The following is a 21,938-nucleotide window of genomic DNA, read 5'->3' as shown; positions in this document are numbered from 1 at the left end:
TCAGCGACCTCGCCTTTTGGGTGATGTGTGTGGTGTTGTATTGTGTTGTGCTCGCTTTCGCGTTCGATGAGCGATTGGGACGTTCTCCGTCGGTTTTGAATAGTGTGCAATTTGGCCATGTGTGAGTCTTGTGAGTCTTACAATGGGTGAAGTGTTTTGTGTGAGGTTTTGATTTATTGGTGGTGGTACGTGTATGGGTGTTGTGGTTAATAAAGTTATACTATGTTGTGTTTCTTGTGAAGTGTTTTGTGTTTTGTTTGAGACGTCTGATGGTCTTGATATTTGATCTTGTGTGAGGCTTGTTAACCGAGCAATGGGTGGTGTGTTATGTGTCTCGTTTCGATAAAGTGGGGGTGGTGCGTGTATGAGTGCTGTTGTAGTGTAAGTAATGATGTTGTGTTGTGATGAGTTTGTTTCTTGTGTATTGTTTTGTGTTTGGTTTGGAGAATGTGCTGATGTTGCGTGTGTAAGTGTTGTTGTAGATGTGCTGTGTTGTGTCGGGTATATTTCTTGCGTTATGTTTTGTGTGTGTAACTGTGTGTTGTGTGGGTGCTGGTGTGAAGTTTCCGTGTTTGGAATGAGTGTGTTTGCATTGGTCGGAGAGTAATTATTATTATTATTATTTAAATTTGATATTAACGTATTCATGTCTGCCAAGGAGGGAGAGAGGATACAGGATTTACACCCCAGAGCCTCCCATCTCCTTGAGAGACATAAATCTTCACAAGGCAGCTACGTCTTTTGAAGAAAGTTCACTGACTTGTGGCCGTGTAGTCTGTACGTCCGTCAGTCCACGCGACGTCTGTTGGTCCGTCTGTTTTCCGAGTCGGTGGTACGTAAGTCTGTCTAATGTCCTGGTCAAGCAGGCTCCGTCCCTGCACCGCAGCGATGTGGAACCTACTAAAAGAAAAAAAAATAGAAAAAGAAGAAAGAAACTTCAAGGGCTGTTACTTGAAGACAGTCTGATGCGATCTCAATGTACGAAGGGTGCCTATAATGACAGCCTTCTGCATAGAAGAGATAAGGTGGCGAAGATGAGACCTGCAGACCGGAATTTGAGATAGATTCGTCTCGAGAGTTGGACGAATTCCGCCTAGGCAACCGATAATGAGGACAACCATTTTGACTGAGTAGCCAGGGTGTAGTTGTCGTAGTTCTTGTAAGAGATCAAGATATTTAGACCGTTTTTGCTCCTCCTTCGTGACTATGTTCGTTTCTGCAGACGCAGAGAACTCGATGACGTACATAGTCTTAGATAAGATATCCTGGAGCACTATATCAGGCTTAGTAGCAGAGAGCTGCCTGGTAGTTGGGAACGAGAAATTCCAGAAGATAATGCATTTCTCGTTCTTGACGACGGACTCGATCTCGCCTGGAGCATATGGTAGGACTGGCGTAGGGTCCACTTCATACTTGTGTCTCAAGAAGTAGTACAGCACGCGGAGGGCAGCGTTATGGCGATGTATGTAGGTGTTCGTGGCATAAGAAGGACATGCCGAGATGAGGTGCATCAGCGTCTCCGGCTGAGATTTGCACGCTCTGCACATAGTGGTGGAGACTGCTTGCTTATATACATACTTTTGGTGATTTAGCGTCGCTATCACACCATCTTGGGCAGCGAAGATAAAGCCTTCTGTTTCGGACTTGAGTCCAGCTGATCGGAGAAAAGAGAACGTAAGATCAACGGAAAGACTACAGGTGTCTAGATGACGGTAGAACATTCCCTGATGGTCACGATTCCGATGATCTTCGAAGAGGGAGCGTATTTCAGCTCGTTTTACAGCTGAACGAAGTCGAGATTTGGAGAGAAGGACCACGTTATCATCAAGATCACGATTAGACGGATCAAAAGCAAGGCCCAATTTAGACGCTGCATGTTGTGCTGCAGAGAACAAGAATGCTCCTTTACCCTGTAACTCATGATCGCGCACGAGTTTCATAAGAGGGTCAGAACTATTTATGACCTGACAAGCTATTCCTAAAACTACCCTATCATGTAGACATTCAACGGATAGGAGACCTCTACCTCCTTGCTGGCGTGGGAGGTAATTACGCGGTACAGAAGCACGTGGGTGCAAACTACGATTGACGTTCATGAGTTTGCGAGTGCCTCTATCAAGTTCCTTAAGCTCCTCTATTGTCCATTTGATGGAACCAAAAGAATAGAGAAGGATGGGTATTGCAAGCATATTAGTAGCACGGATCTTATGGATCCCAGACAATTCTGATTGCCAGATTTGTCGAAGACGGTGCCTATACCTGCCGCGAAGAGCTTCCTTGACAGTAGACACACTTTGAATGTGGTTTTCACCGACACCCAAATATGTGTAGAGCTCTTCTTCATCGAGATGTTTCACGATGCTTCCATCTGTGAGCTGCACGTCTGCATCATAATCAGGGACACGACCCCTCTTACAATGAATGACGGCACATTTATCAAGTCCGAATTCCATGCCAATAGCCTTCGTGTACTGATGGACAGCTTTGAGAACTTGAGATAGACTGCTCTGAGAAGAAGCATAAAGTTTCAGGTCATCCATATAGAATAGATAAGTTACCTGATGCTTCCTATCTGCCGGGGGACCACAACGGTAACCAGTTTCTTCTCGCAAGCGCAAGGAAAGGGGCATAAGGGAGATGCAGAATAAAAGCGGGCTAAGGCTGTCGCCTTGATAGACACCACGCTTATACGTTACCAGATCTGTTGAGACAGTACGTTTACCACATCTAATGGTAAATTTGGTCTTCCACAAAGGTAACAGCTCTTCGATGCATCTGATGATATCGGGGTGAATTTTCAAACATTTGAGCAGCACCAGTATGAGTTGGTGAGAGGTAGTGTCAAATGCTTTCCTATAATCCACCCAGGCCATACTCAGGTCGCGCTGATACTGACGAGCGTCTTGACAGATACATCTGTCAACAAGAAGATTATCTTTGCAACCTGATATACCTCGTTTGGAGCCGCGTTGCTCGTATATCATCTGCCAAACCGGTTCTATGGTTGTGAGTATGCGTTCATTAAGAATGGAGGTGAACGCTTTGTACACGGTATTGAGACATGTAATCGGGCGATAATTGCTCGGAACTGAAAGGTCTCCTTTCTTGGGAATCAAAACTGTTCGTCCTTCCACGAACCACGTTGGAAAGGTCCCGTACCCAAGGATGTATGAAGTAAAGTGCCTAGCAAGATGTGCGTGTGTGGAAGTTAAACGTTTCCACCAGAAGTTGGACACAGCATCCATGCCAGGCGCCGAATGATTCTTCTTGCCTTTGAAAGCAAGGGATACTTCATCAGCGGTAATTGATGTTAGGACCGCTTGTTCTGCTAGGCGCGCGTTGCAGAACCTTTCGAACAGTTTGATTGGTCTTATATTTTTATCTACACTAGTCGACTTTTCATATAAATCACGCCAGTAGCCATCGATTTGCTCTATCGAAGGTGGATTCTCGACGAGAGAAGGGGGTTTTGCAAATAAACGGGAAGGATTCGATACAAAGATCTTGTTCTCTCGAATACACTTCTCGCGTTTAACTAGCTTTTTCCGAGCGAGAGCTAGTGCACGTATCTTTTCAATGTTTCGCTGCTTGATAGTGAGCAGGATACCCTTGTTTAGTGTGTGGTGTTGGTGCCTGAGTTCACGCGCGAAGGCTCGCACCTTTGGGGTGAAGGGTTTACCAGCTTTCTGGTACTCTAACACACACTCGATACGTGATACCGTCTGTCGTAGAGGGGTCAACTTGGAGTCAAGTTGCTCTATACGCTTGCGTGTTTTCTCCTCGGCTGTCTCAGTAGACTTGGGGGCAGGAGAAAGAGCACACATTGCAGCATAGACTGAGCTATCGATTTCGAGTAGGCTACTTGTGTGATTCAGATGATCGTCGACGATCTGGTTGATTAAAGCAAGGTCTTGTGCTTTGGCAAACGTTTTGCGGTACTTGGGACGTTTGCGTTTGGAAAGGTCATTATCGGTTTTGAACAGGATATTTTGAAACCGCTCTTTAAGCTCTTCCAAACGAGTGTTTGGTGGCTCAGCAGGAAGGATCGGAGTTTCCTCTACGTTCGCTTCCGTGGTCGAAGTGAGTGGCGTGGCTGTTTCCGCCGTTAACACAGGTAGTGCTGGGATATCTTCGGGTATCAGAGGCGTAGGTGGTGAAGCCTCTAACACAGGTGGTGGTGGGGTATTTTGACATACCCGATCCTGTGTCTCAGTATCAGATCTCTCACTTTCTAATACTGGCTCATCCTGAGATATTCCATCCTGCGTCTCAGCGACTAATGTCTCACGTGTAGGATGAACTACACCAATAGCAGCCGGCTCTATCTCATCTCCTCGATTCACTTCCGCTTGCGTAGTCCTGCATCGTTTCTCTTGTCCTGTTCGGGGTTTGTCAAATCCGGTTTTTTTGAGACGGGATGCTTGATCGCGTAGATGTTGCGATTTCATATGGGAAAGTTCGGGATGCTTTTCGCACCAGAGGGTGTGCATCCTGCCCATATAGCCACGTCTAGATGGTTCACTTGCTTCGTAACAAGTGAGCAGGTCAGCCTTAAGTGCCTTCGTCCATTGAAAGCGCTGAAGACGACTGTTTTGTGTGCTCGCTCGACTTTCTTGAGAAGTGCCTTGAGATGGCTCTTCGTCGTCAGCGGCACGTCTAGTCTCCGGGACTAGCCTGGGATCCAAAGCCAAATTTGATTGCTCTCCCTCATATCCGTGAGAGCTACCCCCTATAGGTAAGGTAGAAGCGTCACCTGCAGGGGGGCGGGGTTCTGTAGGACTGGGTCGACTACTACCCGCCTGAGGACCGAAAAATCTGCTTCTCAAATTTGACATTTTTTGGATTTGACTCATTTAGCTCCGCTGAGTCAGCACGGACCCACCTCGTTAGCCCATCACTTTGAGCGGAATTGATGGTTACCGGGTATGGCACGTGTCCTAGTGTTAGGCTCGGACGTGAGGTTAGGGATTGCCTTATTATTATTATTATTTTTTCTCTCATCTATTTCATAGCAGGGCTGAGCCCGATTTAGTTTACCGCACGGACACAGTCAAGTGACGGTAAACTGTTTTTTCCTTGTTCTGGTCTGTCATGTGAACCGGAGAATGTGTGTGAGTGTGCGTGTATATTTGTGAGGGTATTTTTGTTCTTGTAGTGTGTATAAATGTATGTATGTTTATTGTGTTCAGCGACCTCGCCTTTTGGGTGATGTGTGTGGTGTTGTATTGTGTTGTGCTCGCTTTCGCGTTCGATGAGCGATTGGGACGTTCTCCGTCGGTTTTGAATAGTGTGCAATTTGGTCATGTGTGAGTCTTGTGAGTCTTACAATGGGTGAAGTGTTTTGTGTGAGGTTTTGATTTATTGGTGGTGGTACGTGTATGGGTGTTGTGGTTAATAAAGTTATACTATGTTGTGTTTCTTGTGAAGTGTTTTGTGTTTTGTTTGAGACATCTGATGGTCTTGATATTTGATCTTGTGTGAGGCTTGTTAACCGAGCAATGGGTGGTGTGTTATGTGTTTCGTTTCGATAAAGTGGGGGTGGTGCGTGTATGAGTGCTGTTGTAGTGTAAGTAATGATGTTGTGTTGTGATGAGTTTGTTTCTTGTGTATTGTTTTGTGTTTGGTTTGGAGAATGTGCTGATGTTGCGTGTGTGGGTGTTGTTGTAGATGTGCTGTGTTGTGTCGGGTATATTTCTTGCGTTATGTTTTGTGTGTGTAACTGTGTGTTGTGTGGGTGCTGGTGTGAAGTTTCCGTGTTTGGCATGAGTGTGTTTGCATTGGTCGGAGAGTATGTTGTGTTTGTTGTTGTTTGTTGAGCAGTGGTTAATGTTTGTGTTTGGAGAGTACTGTGTCCCATAGAGAGAAACTTTCTCACTATACGGCAAGTATTAATTATAACTGCCTTTTGTAATTGTATGTATGTGTTTTTGTGTAGTTCAAGTGTATGCAGACTGTTGTGAAGTGTTGTTGGTATGACGCCTATTGAGCTTAGTATCACCGGAACGACAACAACTGTTGTCATTTTCCATTGATTCCTCAGATCGACAGCTAGATCGGTGTATTTTGTTAGTTTTTCAGTGTGTGTAGACTGAAGGTTGTGTGTGTTGGGTACTGCAATGTCTATGAGGAATGTGGTTTTTGTGTGTTTGTGTATAAGTGTAATGTCTGGCCTGTTGTAGTGTACCGCCTTGTCTGTGATAATTGTTCTATCCCAATATAATTTGTGCGTGTTGTTTTCGAGAATTGAAGATGGAGTGTATTTGTAGTATGGTGAGTTGTCTGTTGTGAGTTTGTGTTTTATGGCGAGTTTTTGGTGTATTATTTTTGCTACCTGATCGTGTCTGTGTTTGTAATCTGTTTGGGTAAGACGTGAGCATGCTGATGTAATGTGTTGTATTGTTTCTGGTTTTTGTCGACATTGCCGACATAGGTCTGTTTGTTGTGCGTTGTCTTTGAGTATGTGTTTTCTGTAATTCAGTGTATGTATGATTTGATCCTGTATTGCAAACATGAAGCCCTCGGTTTCCGGAAAGATATTACACTTGGTCAACCAGGCTTGCGAAGCCTCTCGGTCAATACAGTCGTGACTAAGCTCATGAAAATACCTTCCATGTAAAACCTTCGTTTTCCATGTCTGCATGTTTGTGGATGTGTGTTGTGTTTTGGTTGGTGGAAGAGAGTGTTGTGTTGTGTGCATGTTAAGTGGCGTGTATGACTTGTCTGCGGATGTTATGGCATTGTGTAAGTGTGATGTGTGTGTTTTAGATTGGAAGTACTCGCGTAGGCTATGGAGCTGGCGATCGTGTAATAGTTGGATATCTTTGAGACCACGTCCTCCTAAAGACCGTGGTAAAATCAACCTGGCTGATGATGAGTGTATGTGGTGTATTCTGTGTTTTGTCATAATTGTTCGTGTTTTAATTTGTATGTTTTTAATGTCTGTGTTTGTCCACTTTATGATTCCGAAGGAATATGTGAGAAATGGTGTAGCGTATGTGTTGATGGCTCTAACGGTATTTCTACCATCAAGACCACTTTTGAGTATGTTTTGAATTCTTTGTATGTAGTGTTGTGTAAGTGTTTGTTTTATATCTGTGTGTGGGATGCCTTGTGATTGCAGCACACCAAGATAGCTGTAAAATTGTCCCTCCTCCATGGGGCTAATGACACCACCATTTTGCAGGTCAAATAAAACAGGCGTTCCTGGGTCAGCATGTATGTGTTGTGTTTTGCATTTGTCAGTACCGAATTCCATCCGGATGTCAGCAGAGAATATTTCAGTCAGTCGCATTAAATGTGTTAATTGTGTTTGTGTGGAGGCATACAGTTTCAAGTCATCCATGTAAAAAAGGTGAGATATTTTATGGAATTCTTTGTCGAACTTTACCTTGAAACCGCATCCCGAATCTGTGAGTATATGTGATAGTGGATTAAGAGCGAGACAGAACCAAAGGGGGCTCAATGAGTCTCCCTGGAAGATACCTCGTCTAATGTGTATGGTATCTGTGGTGATGGTCGTGCTATTGTGTGTTAAATTTAGAGTGGTTGTCCATAACGACATGGCGTGTGTTAAAAATTGTATAATGTGTTCGTCAATTTTGTATAAATTCAATACTCTCTGAAGCCAGGAATGCGGCACGGAATCAAATGCTTTTTTGTAATCTATGTAAGCTGTGTACATGCTTCTGTTGTTGTGTTTGGCCTGTTCGGTCACCACCGAGTCTATAATGAGTTGCTCCTTACAACCTCTTGATAGTTTCCGACAGCCCTTTTGCTCCTCTGCGAGAATGTTGTTGTCTGTAATGTGTGTGTAAATTTTTTGTGTGATGCATGAAGTGATTAACTTGTATAGTGTAGATAGACATGTGATGGGTCTGTATTTTGTTGGATTTATTGCATCGTTATCCTTCGGTATCATATAAGTGATGCCCTTCATTAGAAAAGGAGGTGTTGTGTGAGGGTGTTGTATGAATTTTGTAAAATGTCTTGCGAGGTGTTCGTGTGTGCATGTAAAGTGTTTCAGCCAATAGTTGTGTATTTGATCCACGCCAGGGCTCTTCCAATTGTGTAAGTGTTGTGTAGCGTTGTGTATGTCTTTTGTAGTAATTGTTGTTTTTGTCATGAGTGTAATGTTGTTTGTTTTGTGGATTTCGTCTCCGATCCAACAGGTTTCAGCATTGTGCTGAACTACCTCGGACCAAAGACCAGACCAATATGTAAAAAGTGAGTGTTCTGTGGGTGGTTGTGTATCGTGCTGTGGTGTGTTGTTGTGTGTGAGTGATCGGTAGAAAAACTTTTGGTTGTATTGGAATTGAGTGTTGTGTATTTTTCGTTTGTGTGCATCTTTGTATCGTTTGAGTCGTGTAGAGTATACAGTGAGTTTTTGGTGTAGGGTATCCCTAAATTCCTCTAGAGCGGTGTTATGTACATCGTATTTGGAGTGTATTCTGTATGTTGTTTTGATGTTTTGTATGTGTTTGGTGAGTTTTTGTGTACGCGTTCCTTGTATGTATTGTGTGATCCGGCCTAGGTCCCGCCTTATACTCGTAATACGAGAATTTAAACGCTTTTCCCAAGCCGGTACGTGTGTTTGTGAAGTGCGTGTGTTTCGTATGTTTAAGGGTGATGTTACCTTGAGACCATTACACCTAACTGCTGCAACAGCTCCGCAGTAAATGATGTTGTGTAAATCTGTAAATGTTGTGTCCTGTGATAAGTATTGTGGTAGAATGTAATTGTTAAGCGTGTTGACTATGTTGGTGAGATTGCGTGAATGGTGTAGTTTTGGTAGTTTGTGTTTCTGTGTGGGGTCTAAATTTGTGAATTCCGCCAATGCAGTGTTAAGTGAGTTTTGGATATGTGTGATGGATGTGTTATCGTTGCTATTGTTACTATTGTTATTTTCGGCTGTTTGTGTTGTCTGTGTGTCCATGTGTATTATGCCTGTGTTGTGTATGGTGTGTATTTGGTGGTGAACTTGTTGTCTAATTTGATTTTGTATTGTAAGGGGAATGAGTGTATGTGTGATAATTGTCCGGCGTTGATCGGCGAGTCGCTGTTCTGTGATGTGTGTAAGCTTTGTGTATTTTTGTGTGAATTGTTGGTATAGTTTTTGTCTGTATCCGGTTTTATCCTGTTCAAGTCGGGTCACTTCCAGGTAGGTTAGCAGTATGAACTGATTCATTTCGTCTGTCCACTTCATGCGTCTCCTGGAAGAATTGTCTGCGGTGGCCATTTCCGTTTGCGGTAATGGAACATCCACAGGCAAATCGTCACGGGTGTCTCGTCCGTCGTCGGCTGTAGCTTCTTTGGTGATGGGTGGCCGCCTGATCATCAACCCACCACCACCGGGTCTTATTATTATTATTATTATTATTATTATTATTATTATTATTATTATTGTTTTTATCTATTTCATAGCAGGGCTGAGCCCGATTTAGTTTACCGCACGGACACAGTCAAGTGACGGTAAACTGTTTTTCCTTGTTCTGGTCTGTCATGTGAACCGGAGAATGTGTGTGAGTGTGCGTGTATATTTGTGAGGGTATTTTTGTTCTTGTAGTGTGTATAAATGTATGTATGTTTATTGTGTTCAGCGACCTCGCCTTTTGGGTGATGTGTGTGGTGTTGTATTGTGTTGTGCTCGCTTTCGCGTTCGATGAGCGATTGGGACGTTCTCCGTCGGTTTATTATTATTATTATTTATTATTATTATTAGTATTATTATTATTATTATTTTGTTTTTGATATATTTATTATTCTAAACTTAGTCTATATAATTTATAAAAAAAAAAAAATATTACTCATTTGTAAGTTAACTTTAGTGTTGAACGTTCGGTAACGTATATTTTGATTAGTATTTGAAAATATAACGGTAAGTGTAAAAATTTTTTAAATATTATTGTGAAACTTAAATATAATTTTTTTTGAAAGATGGACACCTACGAACAAAATGTTATGCAGACGCTAAACGTGGTATCTCAAGGTGGTAGCACGGATATGGCGAAGAAAGTGGAGAGAGCGTTGAGGCTCATCAAGACGGTGGAGGAAGCTGAGCGATGGATGGTACTTAATAAGCAGAACATCCGCTTATTGAAAAAGATGTTAATGTTAAAGAAAGAAAATCCTCTGCGTCTTGAAGCTAATATTGGACTTTGTAAATCATACCAGCGGCAACTTCACCGACTGCGATTAGATTTAGTTAAACAAGGTGGTGGTGTCACCAAAAAACAAAATTGACATCTAATCTGGGAGACAATTGAAACCCACCATCAGGGCAGGGTGAAGACTGGTATGATTACCAATTTGGATTATAAAGATCCAAATATATTTTTCAACCGGGCATTTCCAATGTTTAGAAGACACGTTCGGCGTGAGCTAGTGAAGCATCCCCTCAAGGTAAGTAAAATTTAAGATTTATAATTTAAATAGTCTAATGAGATCTTGAATTTTATTTCAGGTGTATATTATGTTCACGGGCAATTTCATTAAGCCCACCACCAAAGAGGAGGATTTGAAAACTTTTATAACGTCGGCCAAGGAAATGTATCTGACAACGGACATGCAGGAGTGGTACACTGATCATGTCAAAAACTATTTGTTGAAAAAATTGGAAGAATTCCAGGAACGCGATAGCGGTTGGGCCCTTGACATGATCATAAATATTCGAGTCCACATGAATAAGTACTCTCCGATCACAGCTGGAACATTTTGTGAACTACCACCAGTCATCAAAAATAAATTGGCTGTGGTTAAAGTCCAGAATGATGACCAACATTGCTTTTTATGGTCGATAATGTCAGCACTTTACCCGGTTGAAAGGAATCCTCAACGTTTAACTAAGTACCCGCACTATAAACATCATTTAAAATGTGATGGATTAAAGTTCCCCATGTCTCTGGATCAAATTAATAAATTTGAAAAGATGAACCCGCAGCTATCGATTAACGTGTACGGCTACAAAGATGCGTTTCTACGTGATTTAGAAATTTTCCCTGTACGCGTTAGTTCGAACACTGCGGGGAAGAAAATTCATCTATTGGCTGTGGAAAATGGGAACAGTCACCACTTTTGCTGGATAAAAAATTTAGCAAAGTTGAGTCAATCGGGTGTAACAAAACGCGAGCATAAAATATTTTTATGTGATCGATGTCTCAACTATTTTGCTACAGAAGTCAAACTACAACAGCATTCAGTAAATTGTGGTGAAAAAGAAGCGGTGCGGGTACGAATGCCTAAAACTGATGACGAGCGGTTCGTTGAGTTTCAGAAATTTTCTCATCCAGAACCAATTCCATATATTGTATATGCAGATTTTGAGGCGTTATTGGTACCACAACATCATGAAGACATGGAAATGGATCATGGGTCTTATACACAAAATATTCAAAAACATGTACCCTACAGTGTAGGTTACTATGTTCATTGTACCCATGATCCCAACCAATCGTTTTATAAGGCATACCGTGGTACTGATTGCGCAAAATGGCTTGTTAAAGAACTGGAACAGGTTGCGTATACATTGGAAAAGAAAATTAAACACGTTGAACCAATGATACCGCTCACCATCGAACAAGAAATGGAGTTTCTGTGTGCAGAAAAGTGTCATATTTGTAAAAAATCTTTTACACCAACAAATAGTATCCGTGTGCGTGACCATTCACACATCACAGGTATGTATTAATATATATTACTGTTAAAATTTTATCTAATTTAAATATTTATTTTACAGGTTATTACAGAGGTCCAGCACACGAAATTTGTAACTTAAATTATCAAACTTCAAAGGTGATACCTGTTGTGATGCATAATTTAAGCGGATATAATGCACATTTTATAATAGAACCTCTGCTAACAGAATTCGATGGTCATGTTGATGTGTTGCCCATCAACAAAGAAAAGTACATCAGTTTTACCAAACACGTCTCGGACATTCAATTACGATTCATTGATTCCTTTTAGTTTCTGTCTGAAAAATTAGATAATCTGGCTTCCTATTTAGATAATGATAAAAAAACTATTTTACATAGAGAGGTAAGTCATAAAAAAAATATAAATAAATAAATACTTTATACAGAGCCGTATCTTTTTTTTATTTGCAGGTCAGTGATGATGAACAATTTCAATTGTTAACAAGAAAAGGTGTATTTCCTTATGAATACATGTCTAGTTGGGAACGTCTTGATGAGGTAAGCTTTCCCACAAAAGAGGCGTTCTACAGTGCATTAACAGATGAGCACATAACGGATCAGGATTATAATCATGGTATACATTTGGTTTACATACACTAGGTGAATACTCTGACCTGTATATGAAAACTGATGTGCTTCTACTTGCGGACATTTTTGAAAATTTCCGTAAAACTTGTTTGCATAAATATGGCCTTGAACCAGCTCACTCTTATACACTAGCTGGCTACACATGGGAAGCCATGTTGAAATACACCGATAAGAAACTGGAATTGTTCACTGATGTAGATAAGTTTCTGTTTATCGAGAGAGGAATCAGAGGTGTTGTGAGTCATTGCTCTAATCGCTATGCAAAAGCTAATAATAAGTACATGACAGAGGGGTGTAATCCAAATGAAACACAACATTATTTGATGTATTACGATGTGGTGAATGAATATGGAGCAGCAATGTCTACATCTTTACCCAATGGAAATTTCGAGTGGGTTGACACACCAGACGTCATGGAAATTGCAGACGATTCACCAGTCGGTTTCATTTTAGAAGTGGATCTGGAAATACCCCAAAATCTGCATGATTACTTTAGCGATCTACCACCATGTGCGGAGATAGCAAAACCACCAGGCTCAAAACAAAAATACCTGCTTACAACTCTGTACAACAAGACCAGATATATCGTGCACTATAGAATTTTAAAATTATATATACAACTTGGTGTGAAAGTAACAAAATACCATCGTGTGTTACAGTTTGATCAATCTCCATGGTTTAAATCATACATTGATTTCAATACCGAAATGCGTAAGAACGCAACGAATGATTTTGAAAAATCATTGTTCAAATTGATGATCAATGCAATATTCGGTAAAACCATGGAGAATATTAGAAAACACCGGGTTGTTTACATACGAAAAAATTGGGATGGAAAGCATGGAGTAAAAAAATTGATTGCTAAGCCCAATTTTCATAGTATGACAGTGCTCGATAATGACGTCAGTATTGTAGAGTTGAAAAAGACTGAAATATTTTTAAACAAACCAATCTATGTAGGCTTCACTATTTTGGATGTATCCAAGACGTATGTGTATGATTTTCATTATAATTACATGTACCCTCGATACGGTCGTGAAAATGTTAAGCTTTTATACACAGATACCGACAGTTTAGTTTATGATATATCAAATATTTCCGTCTATGACGTCATGAGGCAGGATATTGATCGCTTTGATACTGCTGACTTCGCACCTGATAACATCTATAAAATACCGCTTCGTAATAAGAAAGTAAAAGGTTTAATGTCTGATGAAAACAACGGTGAAGTAATGTTGGAATTTGTTGGATTGCGAAGTAAGATGTATACAGTTCGGGTGCAAAACAAGACAGAGACGAAAAAATCAAAAGGTCTCAAGAAGTCAGCAATTCGAAAGCTTACTTTTGATGATTATAAAAAATGTTTGATAGAGAATTGGAAATCATATAATCATCAACAAAGCATTCGATCGAAGCGCCACAAAATTCATACCATCAAACAGCAGAAAGTGGGCTTATCACCATTTGACCAAAAACGATACATTACTCACAATTCATGTGAAACAAAACCATGGGGCCACTATAGCATTATTTGTTGCGTGTAAGTATTTTATATTTTTATGTTTTTAATATTTAGCTAATTTTTGCTGTTGTTTCAGAAATGTGTCCTGCTGTTGTTGTGATGATCCTCAAAGTGGTTCGGTATTGTGATAGGTGTACAAACAATTGATAGAGTAGTGCGCATGAACAATTGATAGAGTAGTGGTGGGGGTGTCAAAAAATTGATAGTTAGGTAGAATTATTGTAGAAAACAATTTAGTGTTAGTTTAAACATACAAAATGCAAGACTTTGGTAATCATAATAGTGATAACAACTGTATTGTTAATATGATTAAAGATGATTGTAGTTTAAGTACTATAAACAATGTGTTAACAACATTATTTTAAAACATTGGTTAATATGGCAATTAAATCTGGTCGACCGGAAACTTTAAACTACCTTATTGATAAGGTAGAACAAATGGGCTTAGAAGTGAAATTTTCCCCATCATCAGACGATGAAGACAAACAAATTTGGAACTGGATTTTAAAAAATATCCACTCTGGACAAAATGATGGAATTGTAGGACTATCCATTTTTGAACAATCTTACTACAGTGTATTTACATCAGACGAGTTATCCGACTATGTTCAAGTGAAAGAAATGATTGAAAATTATCTTATGAAGAAAGATGATGATGATGACAATGGACACTTTTCAGAATAATAATTATATTGTATTTTCGATAATTTATAAATATATATTTTTTAAATATTATTATAATACAACTCTGTTTTTATATGTTATAGATAAAATTTTACAATAAAAATAATATTTTTTCAATGTGATATTTTTTATTTTTTTTTTATAAAACACAAATATGTTCACAAAAACGGTCCACTATAACAAATTTTTTATTGTTACAAGTATGTTCATAAAAACGTTTCACTATAAAAGGAGACTTTTTTTATCAATATATGAATCGTGTAAAGAGTCGAACCCTAACCACCGGACTTTAACTTTGGATCCGCGTTTAGCTAAGACCTTTTCCACTAAATAAATGTTTGGATCGTGAACTTTTTGTAATTCTTCGGCATAGAAACCACCCTTTATATCTTCGTTGTTGTAATCCTTCAGTAAATATGTTCTTGGGTTTGTAAGTTTCACCTCGCGAATGGTGAATATTTCTGGTGTCCATGATGGATGAAAACCACGAGCAAACGTCGTTCTAAATTTACTTATCCTTACATGATCACCAACTGTAAATTTTTGTTTTGGACCCACCATCTTAATATGATTGTATGAATCTTTTAAAATCCGTTTTTCGTTTCGTGTATTGACTTGTGATGGCTTCATCCTGATTGTCCGATGGTATGAATTATTGTACTGTTTAATCAATTCCGGTAATACTTTTATCCATTTATAATTACCATACAAACTGAAATGTTTGTACATCATCGATTTCAGTGTGCGTATAAATCTCTCTACAATACACGCCTTTTTAGTTGAATATACAGAATAATGGTTTATGTTGTACTCTTTCATCAATCTCTTAAATTTTTCATTATAAAATTCCGTACCATTATCAGTTTGAAGGTTTTTCGGTGTACGATCTTTTATAATCTGTTCCATGGCAGTAGAAGAGTCACAGGGATTTCAGCACAGTTGGATGGTACACTTTTCAAAAAAGGGCAAACCTAGGTGAATGTTGGAAACCTCGGAAGTTGGAGGGGATAGATGACGTCATTGACCAATAGTAAATCAAGATGGCGTCGGGAGGTGTGGTGTTGGGGAATAATGGCTGCCTAAGCATTGATGACGTCATTGGCTTTGACCAATAGTAGCGCTGTAAAAATCAAGATGGCGTTGGGAGGTGTGGTGGGGTGAGGAATGGCTAAACGGGGGGGTTGGCTTTAACCAATAGTGGCGGAGAGTGAACAGGGGGCGGGACGTAAGGGCAAACCTAGGTGAATGTTGGAAACCTCGGCATTGGCCAATAGTAAATTAAGATGGCGTCGGGAGGTGTGGTGGAGGAGAATAATGGCTGCCTAAGCATTGATGACGTCATTGGCTTTAACCAATAGTGGCGGAGAGTGAACGGGGGCGGGACGTTGACATTAGTCAGCAATTTTCAAGAATATGTTAATTTGACCTTGAAAAATATTGTAATTTGACACTTTATACATGATAAAATTCAAGATACGTGACCGGATGTTAATATTTTTTTTTTTTTTTTTTTTTTTTTTTTATTGAATTAGCAATGTAATATGACACTTGAAATTTACATAATAAAAATACATGTTCAAACTTGTTTGAATGGACTTTGATCTTAAAATAATTTTACACGTGTCAGCAATTTTCAAGAATATGTTAATTTGACCTTGAAAAATATGATATCATCATCTTATAACAAGTTCAAACTTGTTTGAAATAATTTTACATGTGTCAAAACACGTGACCGGATGTTAATATTTTTTTTTTTATGATTAAGCAATGTAATATGACACTTGAAATTTACATAATAAAAATACATGTTCAAACTTGTTTGAATGGACTTTGATCTTAAAATAATTTTACACGTGTCAGCTATTCTCAAGAATATGTTGAAATTGATTTGACCTTGAAAAATATGATATCATCATCCTGCTACAAGTTCAAACTTGTTTGAACATGTTCAAACTTGTTTGAACATGTTTAAACTTGTCTGAATTCCAAGAAAAAATAATTAGTTTGAATTACGATTATAAAAATATCAAATTACAACTTTTTTAGTGGTGGGGGTAATGCTATAAAAAGTGATGTACGTAGCTGTTGAAGTATCTCTTTTGAAATTCACCTTTGCTTCAGTTAGTTTTTTCCGCATATATTTTTTACGTTATTTTTATTATTATTATTATTATTATTATTATTATTATTATTATTATTATTATTATTATTTTTTGTTTTTGGTATATTTATTATTCTAAACTTAGTCTATATATTTTATACAAAAAACAAATATTACTCAGTTGTAAGTTAACTTTAGTGTTGAACGTTCGGTAACGTATATTTTGCTTAGTATTTGAAAATATAACGGTAAGTGTAAAATTTTTTAAATATTATTGTGAAACTTAAATATAATTTTTTGAAAGATGGACACCTACGAACGAAATGTTATGCAGACGCTAAACGTGGTACCTCAAGGTGGTAGCACTGATATGATGAAGAAAGTGGAGAGAGCGTTGAGGCTCATCAAGACGGTGGAGGAAGCTGAGCGATGGATGATACTTAATAAGCAGAACATCCGCTTATTCAAAAAGATGTTGATGTTAAAGAAAGAAAATCCTCTGCGTCTTGAAGCTAATATTGGACTTTGTAAATCATACCAGCGGCAACTTCACCGACTGCGATTAGATTTAGTTAAGCAAGGTGGTGGTGTCACCAAAAAACAAAATCGACATCTAATCTGGGAGACAATTGAAACCCACCACCAGGGCAGGGTGAAGACTGGTATGATTACCAATTTGGATTATAAAGATCCAAATATATTTTTCAACCGGGCATTTCCAATGTTTAGAAGACACGTTCGGCGTGAGCTAGTGAAGCATCCCCTCAAGGTAAGTAAAATTTAAGATTTATAATTTAAATAGTCTAATGAGATTTTTTTTCAGGTGTATATTATGTTCACGGGCAATTTCATTAAGCCCACCACCAAAGAGGAGGATTTGAAAACATTTATAACGTCGGCCAAGGAAATGTATCTGACAACGGACATGCAGGAGTGGTACAATGATCATGTCAAAAACTATTTGCTGAAAAAATTGGAAGAATTCCAGGAACGCGATAGCGGTTGGGCTCTTGACATGATCATAAATATTCGAGTCCACATGAATAAGTACTCTCCGATCACAGCTGGAACATTTTGTGAACTACCACCAGTCATCAAAAATAAATTGGCTGTGATTAATGTCCAGAATGATGACCAACATTGCTTTTTATGGTCGATAATGTCAGCACTTTACCCGGTTGAAAGGAATCCTCAACGTTTAACTAAGTACCCGCACTATAAACATCATTTAAAATGTGATGGATTAAAGTTCCCCATGTCTCTGGATCAAATTAATAAATTTGAAAAGATGAACCCGCAGCTATCGATTAACGTGTACGGCTACAAAGATACGTTTCTACGTGATTTAGAAATTTTCCCTGTACGCGTTAGTTCGAACACTGTGGGGAAGAAAATTCATCTACTTGCTGTGGAGAATGGGAACAGTCACCACTTTTGCTGGATAAAAAATTTAGCAAAGTTGAGTCGATCGGGTGTAACAAAATACAAGAATAAAATATTTTTATGTGATCGATGTCTCAACTATTTTGCTACAGAAGTCAAACTCCAACAGCATTCAGTAAATTGTGGTGAAAAAGAAGCGGTGCGGGTACGAATGCCTGAAACTGATGACGAGCGGTTCGTTGAGTTCAAAGATTTCAACAGCAAGGAACGTGTTGAGTATATGGTGTACGCTGACTTTGAGGCGTTATTGGTACCACAACATCATGAAGACATGGAAATGGATCATGGGTCTTATACAAAAAATATTCAAAAACATGTACCCTACAGTGTAGGTTACTATGTTCATTGTACCCATGATCCCAACCAATCGTTTTATAAGGCATACCGTGGTGCTGATTGTGTCAAGTGGTTTGTTCATGAACTGGAACAAGTAGCGTACTCATTAGAGCAAAAAATAAAACACGTTAAACCAATGTATCCGCTCACCGTCGAACAAGAACTGGATTTTATGTCAGCAGAGAAGTGTCACATTTGTGATAAAGATTTCGTATCCAATTCCATACGTGTTCGCGACCATTCACATCGCACAGGTAATGTAATTTATTTATTTTTTTTTAATTTCATCTAATTTTATATTAATCTATTTTAGGTATCTACCGTGGAGCAGCACACCAATTTTGTAATCTGCATTATCAAGATTCAAGGGTGATACCTGTTGTGATGCACAACTTAAGTGGATACGATTCGCATTTTATTATTGAAGCTCTGCTGACGGAAATCGACGGTCAAGTTGATGTGTTGCCCATCAACAAAGAAAAGTACATCAGTTTCACAAAGCACGTCTCGGACATTCAATTAAGATTCATTGATTCCTTCCGATTTCTCGCAGACAAGTTGGAAAATCTGGCCTCATATTTAGATAATGATAAAAAATCCATTTTACATAAAGAGGTAAATGATAAAAAATAAATAATTTTTAATACAGGGTTGTAATTTGTTTTTTAATTTTTTATAGGTCAGTAATGATGAACAATTTCAATTGCTGACGAGAAAAGGTGTATTTCCATATGAATACATGAGTAGCTGGGGACGTCTCCAAGAGACAAAATTACCACCAAAGGAGGCGTTCTACAGTGTGTTAACAGATGAACACATAACGGATGAGGATTATAACCATGCGATACAGGTATGGAACACATTCAATTTACATACACTAGGTGATTATTCAGACCTGTATATGAAAACTGATGTGTTACTACTTGCGGATATTTTTGAAAATTTCCGTAACACTTGTATTCATAGCTATAGTCTCGATCCTAGTCACTATTACACACTTCCTGGCTATACGTGGAGCGCCATGTTGAAATACACCAATATCAAATTGGAATTGTTCACGGATATTGATGACTTGTTGTTTATCGAGAAAGGAATCAGAGGCGGTGTAAGTCAATGTTCTAATCGCTATGCTAAGGCAAACAATAAGTACATGGAAGAGGGGTATGATAAAACTCAAGAAGATGTCTACCTTATGTATTACGATGTGGTGAACCTATATGGTGCAGCAATGTGTGGATACCTACCAACAGGAAATTTTAAGTGGGTCGACACACCAAACATCGAGGATGTTGCAGATGATTCACCAGTCGGGTACATTTTAGAAGTAGACCTTGAAATACCCCAACATCTACATGATAACTTTAGCGATTTACCGCCATGTCCGGAGACAACGAAACCACCTGGATCAAAACAAAAATATCTTCTGTCAACCCTTTACAATAAGACCAACTATGTCGTGCACTACAGGAATTTAAAACTGTATACACAACTCGGTGTTAAGGTAACAAAATACCACCGTGTGTTACAATTCGATCAATCTGCATGGTTGAAACCATATATTGATTTCAATACCGAGATGCGCAAGAACGCCTCAAATGAGTTTGAAAAAGCATTATTCAAACTCATGATTAATGCCATCTTCGGTAAAACCATGGAGAATGTGAGGAAACATCGGGTTGTGTACATACGAAAAAATTGGGATGGAAAACATGGTGTGAAGAAATTAATTGCCAATCCCAATTTTCACAGTATGATGGTGCTCGACAATGACGTCAGTATTGTTGAAATGAAAAAAACACAGATACGTTTCAACAAACCCATCTACATAGGCTTCACAATTTTAGACATATCGAAAACGTTTGTGTATGACTTCCACTACAACTACATGTACCAACGGTACAACCCCACAAATGTCAGGTTATTATACACAGACACCGATAGTCTAATTTATAGCGTGAAAAATACTGACGTCTATGAGGTCATGAAACAGGATATTAATCGTTTTGATACGGCTGACTATGCACCCGACAACATCTATGGTATGCCACTACGTAATAAGAAAGTCAAGGGTTTAATGTCCGATGAAAATAATGGTGATGTTATGCTAGAATTTGTCGGATTACGTAGCAAAATGTATGCTATTCGGGTGCAAAATAAAAAAGAGACTAAACGATCCAAGGGTCTCAAGAAGTCAGCTATCCGAAAACTTACTTTTGAGGACTATAAGCGGTGTTTGCTTGAGAACCGTAACTTTTACCATGTTCAGCAAAGCATCCAATCCAAGCGACACCGCTTACATACCATCAAACAGCAGAAAGTGGGCTTATCACCATTTGACCAAAAACGATACATTACTCACAATTCATGTGAAACAAAACCATGGGGCCACTATAGCATTATTTGTTGAGTGTAAGTATTTTATATTTTTTGTTTTTAATATTTAGCTAATTTTTGCTGTTGTTTCAGAAATGTGTCCTGCTGTTGTGATGATCCTCAAAGTGGTTCGGTATTGTGATAGGTGTACAAACAATTGATAGAGTAGTGCGCATGAACAATTGATAGAGTAGTGGTGGGGGTGTAAAAAAAAACTGATAGTTAGGTGGAATTATTGTAGAAAACAATTTAGTGTTAGTTTAAACATACAAAATGCAAGACTTTGGTAATCATAATAGTGATAACAACTGTATTGTTAATATGATTAAAGATAATTGTAGTTTAAGTACTATAAACAATGTGTTAACAAAGTATTTTCAAACATCGGTTAATATGGCAATTAAATGTGGTCGACCGGAAACTTTAAACTACCTTATTGATAAGGTAGAACAAATGGACTTAGAAGTGAAATTTTCCCCATCGTCAGACGATGAAGACAAACAAATTTGGAACTGGATTTTAAAAAATATCCACTCTGGACAAAAAGATGGAATTGTAGGACTATCCATTTTTGAACAATCTTACTACAGTGTATTTACATCAGACGAGTTATCCGACTATGTTAAAGTGAAAGAAATAATTGAAAATTATCTTATGAAGAAAGATAATGATGATGATGATGACAATGGACACTTTTCAGAATAATAATTATAATGTATTTTCGATAATTTATAAATATATATTTTTTAAATATTATTATAATACAACTCTGTTTTTATATGTTATAGATAAAATTTTACAATAAAAATAATATTTTTACAATGTGATATGTTTTATTTTTTTTATAAAACACAAATATGTTCACAAAAACGGTCCACTATAAAAGAAGACTTTTTTTATCAATATATGAATCGTGTAAAGAGTCGAACCCTAGCCACCGGACTTTAACTTTGGATCCGCGTTTAGCTAAGACCTTTTCCACTAAATAAATGTTTCGATCGTGAACTTTTTGTAATTCTTCGGCATAGAAACCACCCTTTATATCTTCGTTGTTATAGTCCTTCAGTAAATATGTTCTTGGGTTTGTAAGTTTCACCTCGCGAATGGTGAATATTTCTGGTGTCCATGATGGATGAAAACCACGAGCAAACGTCGTTCTAAATTTACTTATCCTTACATGATCGCCAACTGTAAATTTTTG

The 21,938-nt window shown here is 38.5% G+C and overlaps 2 protein-coding genes across 2 annotated transcripts; both read right to left on the bottom strand.

Annotated features, from left to right (window-relative positions):
* Window positions 1-648, bottom strand: LOC123296016 (serine/threonine-protein kinase phg2-like). Its single transcript, XM_044877481.1, has one exon. It carries the CDS (start codon window positions 646-648, stop codon window positions 1-3), a length of 648 nt encoding a protein of 215 aa, XP_044733416.1.
* Window positions 649-5,185: 4,537 nt separating this feature from the next.
* On the bottom strand, window positions 5,186-5,857 carry LOC123296005 (mucin-3B-like). Its single transcript, XM_044877470.1, has one exon. The coding sequence runs from the start codon at window positions 5,855-5,857 to the stop codon at window positions 5,186-5,188; it is 672 nt and encodes a 223-aa protein (XP_044733405.1).
* Between the last annotated feature and the right edge of the window lie 16,081 nt (window positions 5,858-21,938).

The sequence above is a fragment of the Chrysoperla carnea genome, chromosome 1, assembly GCF_905475395.1.
Source record: "Chrysoperla carnea chromosome 1, inChrCarn1.1, whole genome shotgun sequence".
NCBI lineage: Eukaryota > Metazoa > Arthropoda > Insecta > Neuroptera > Chrysopidae > Chrysoperla > Chrysoperla carnea.
This window is presented reverse-complemented; position numbering and strand designations above follow the sequence as displayed.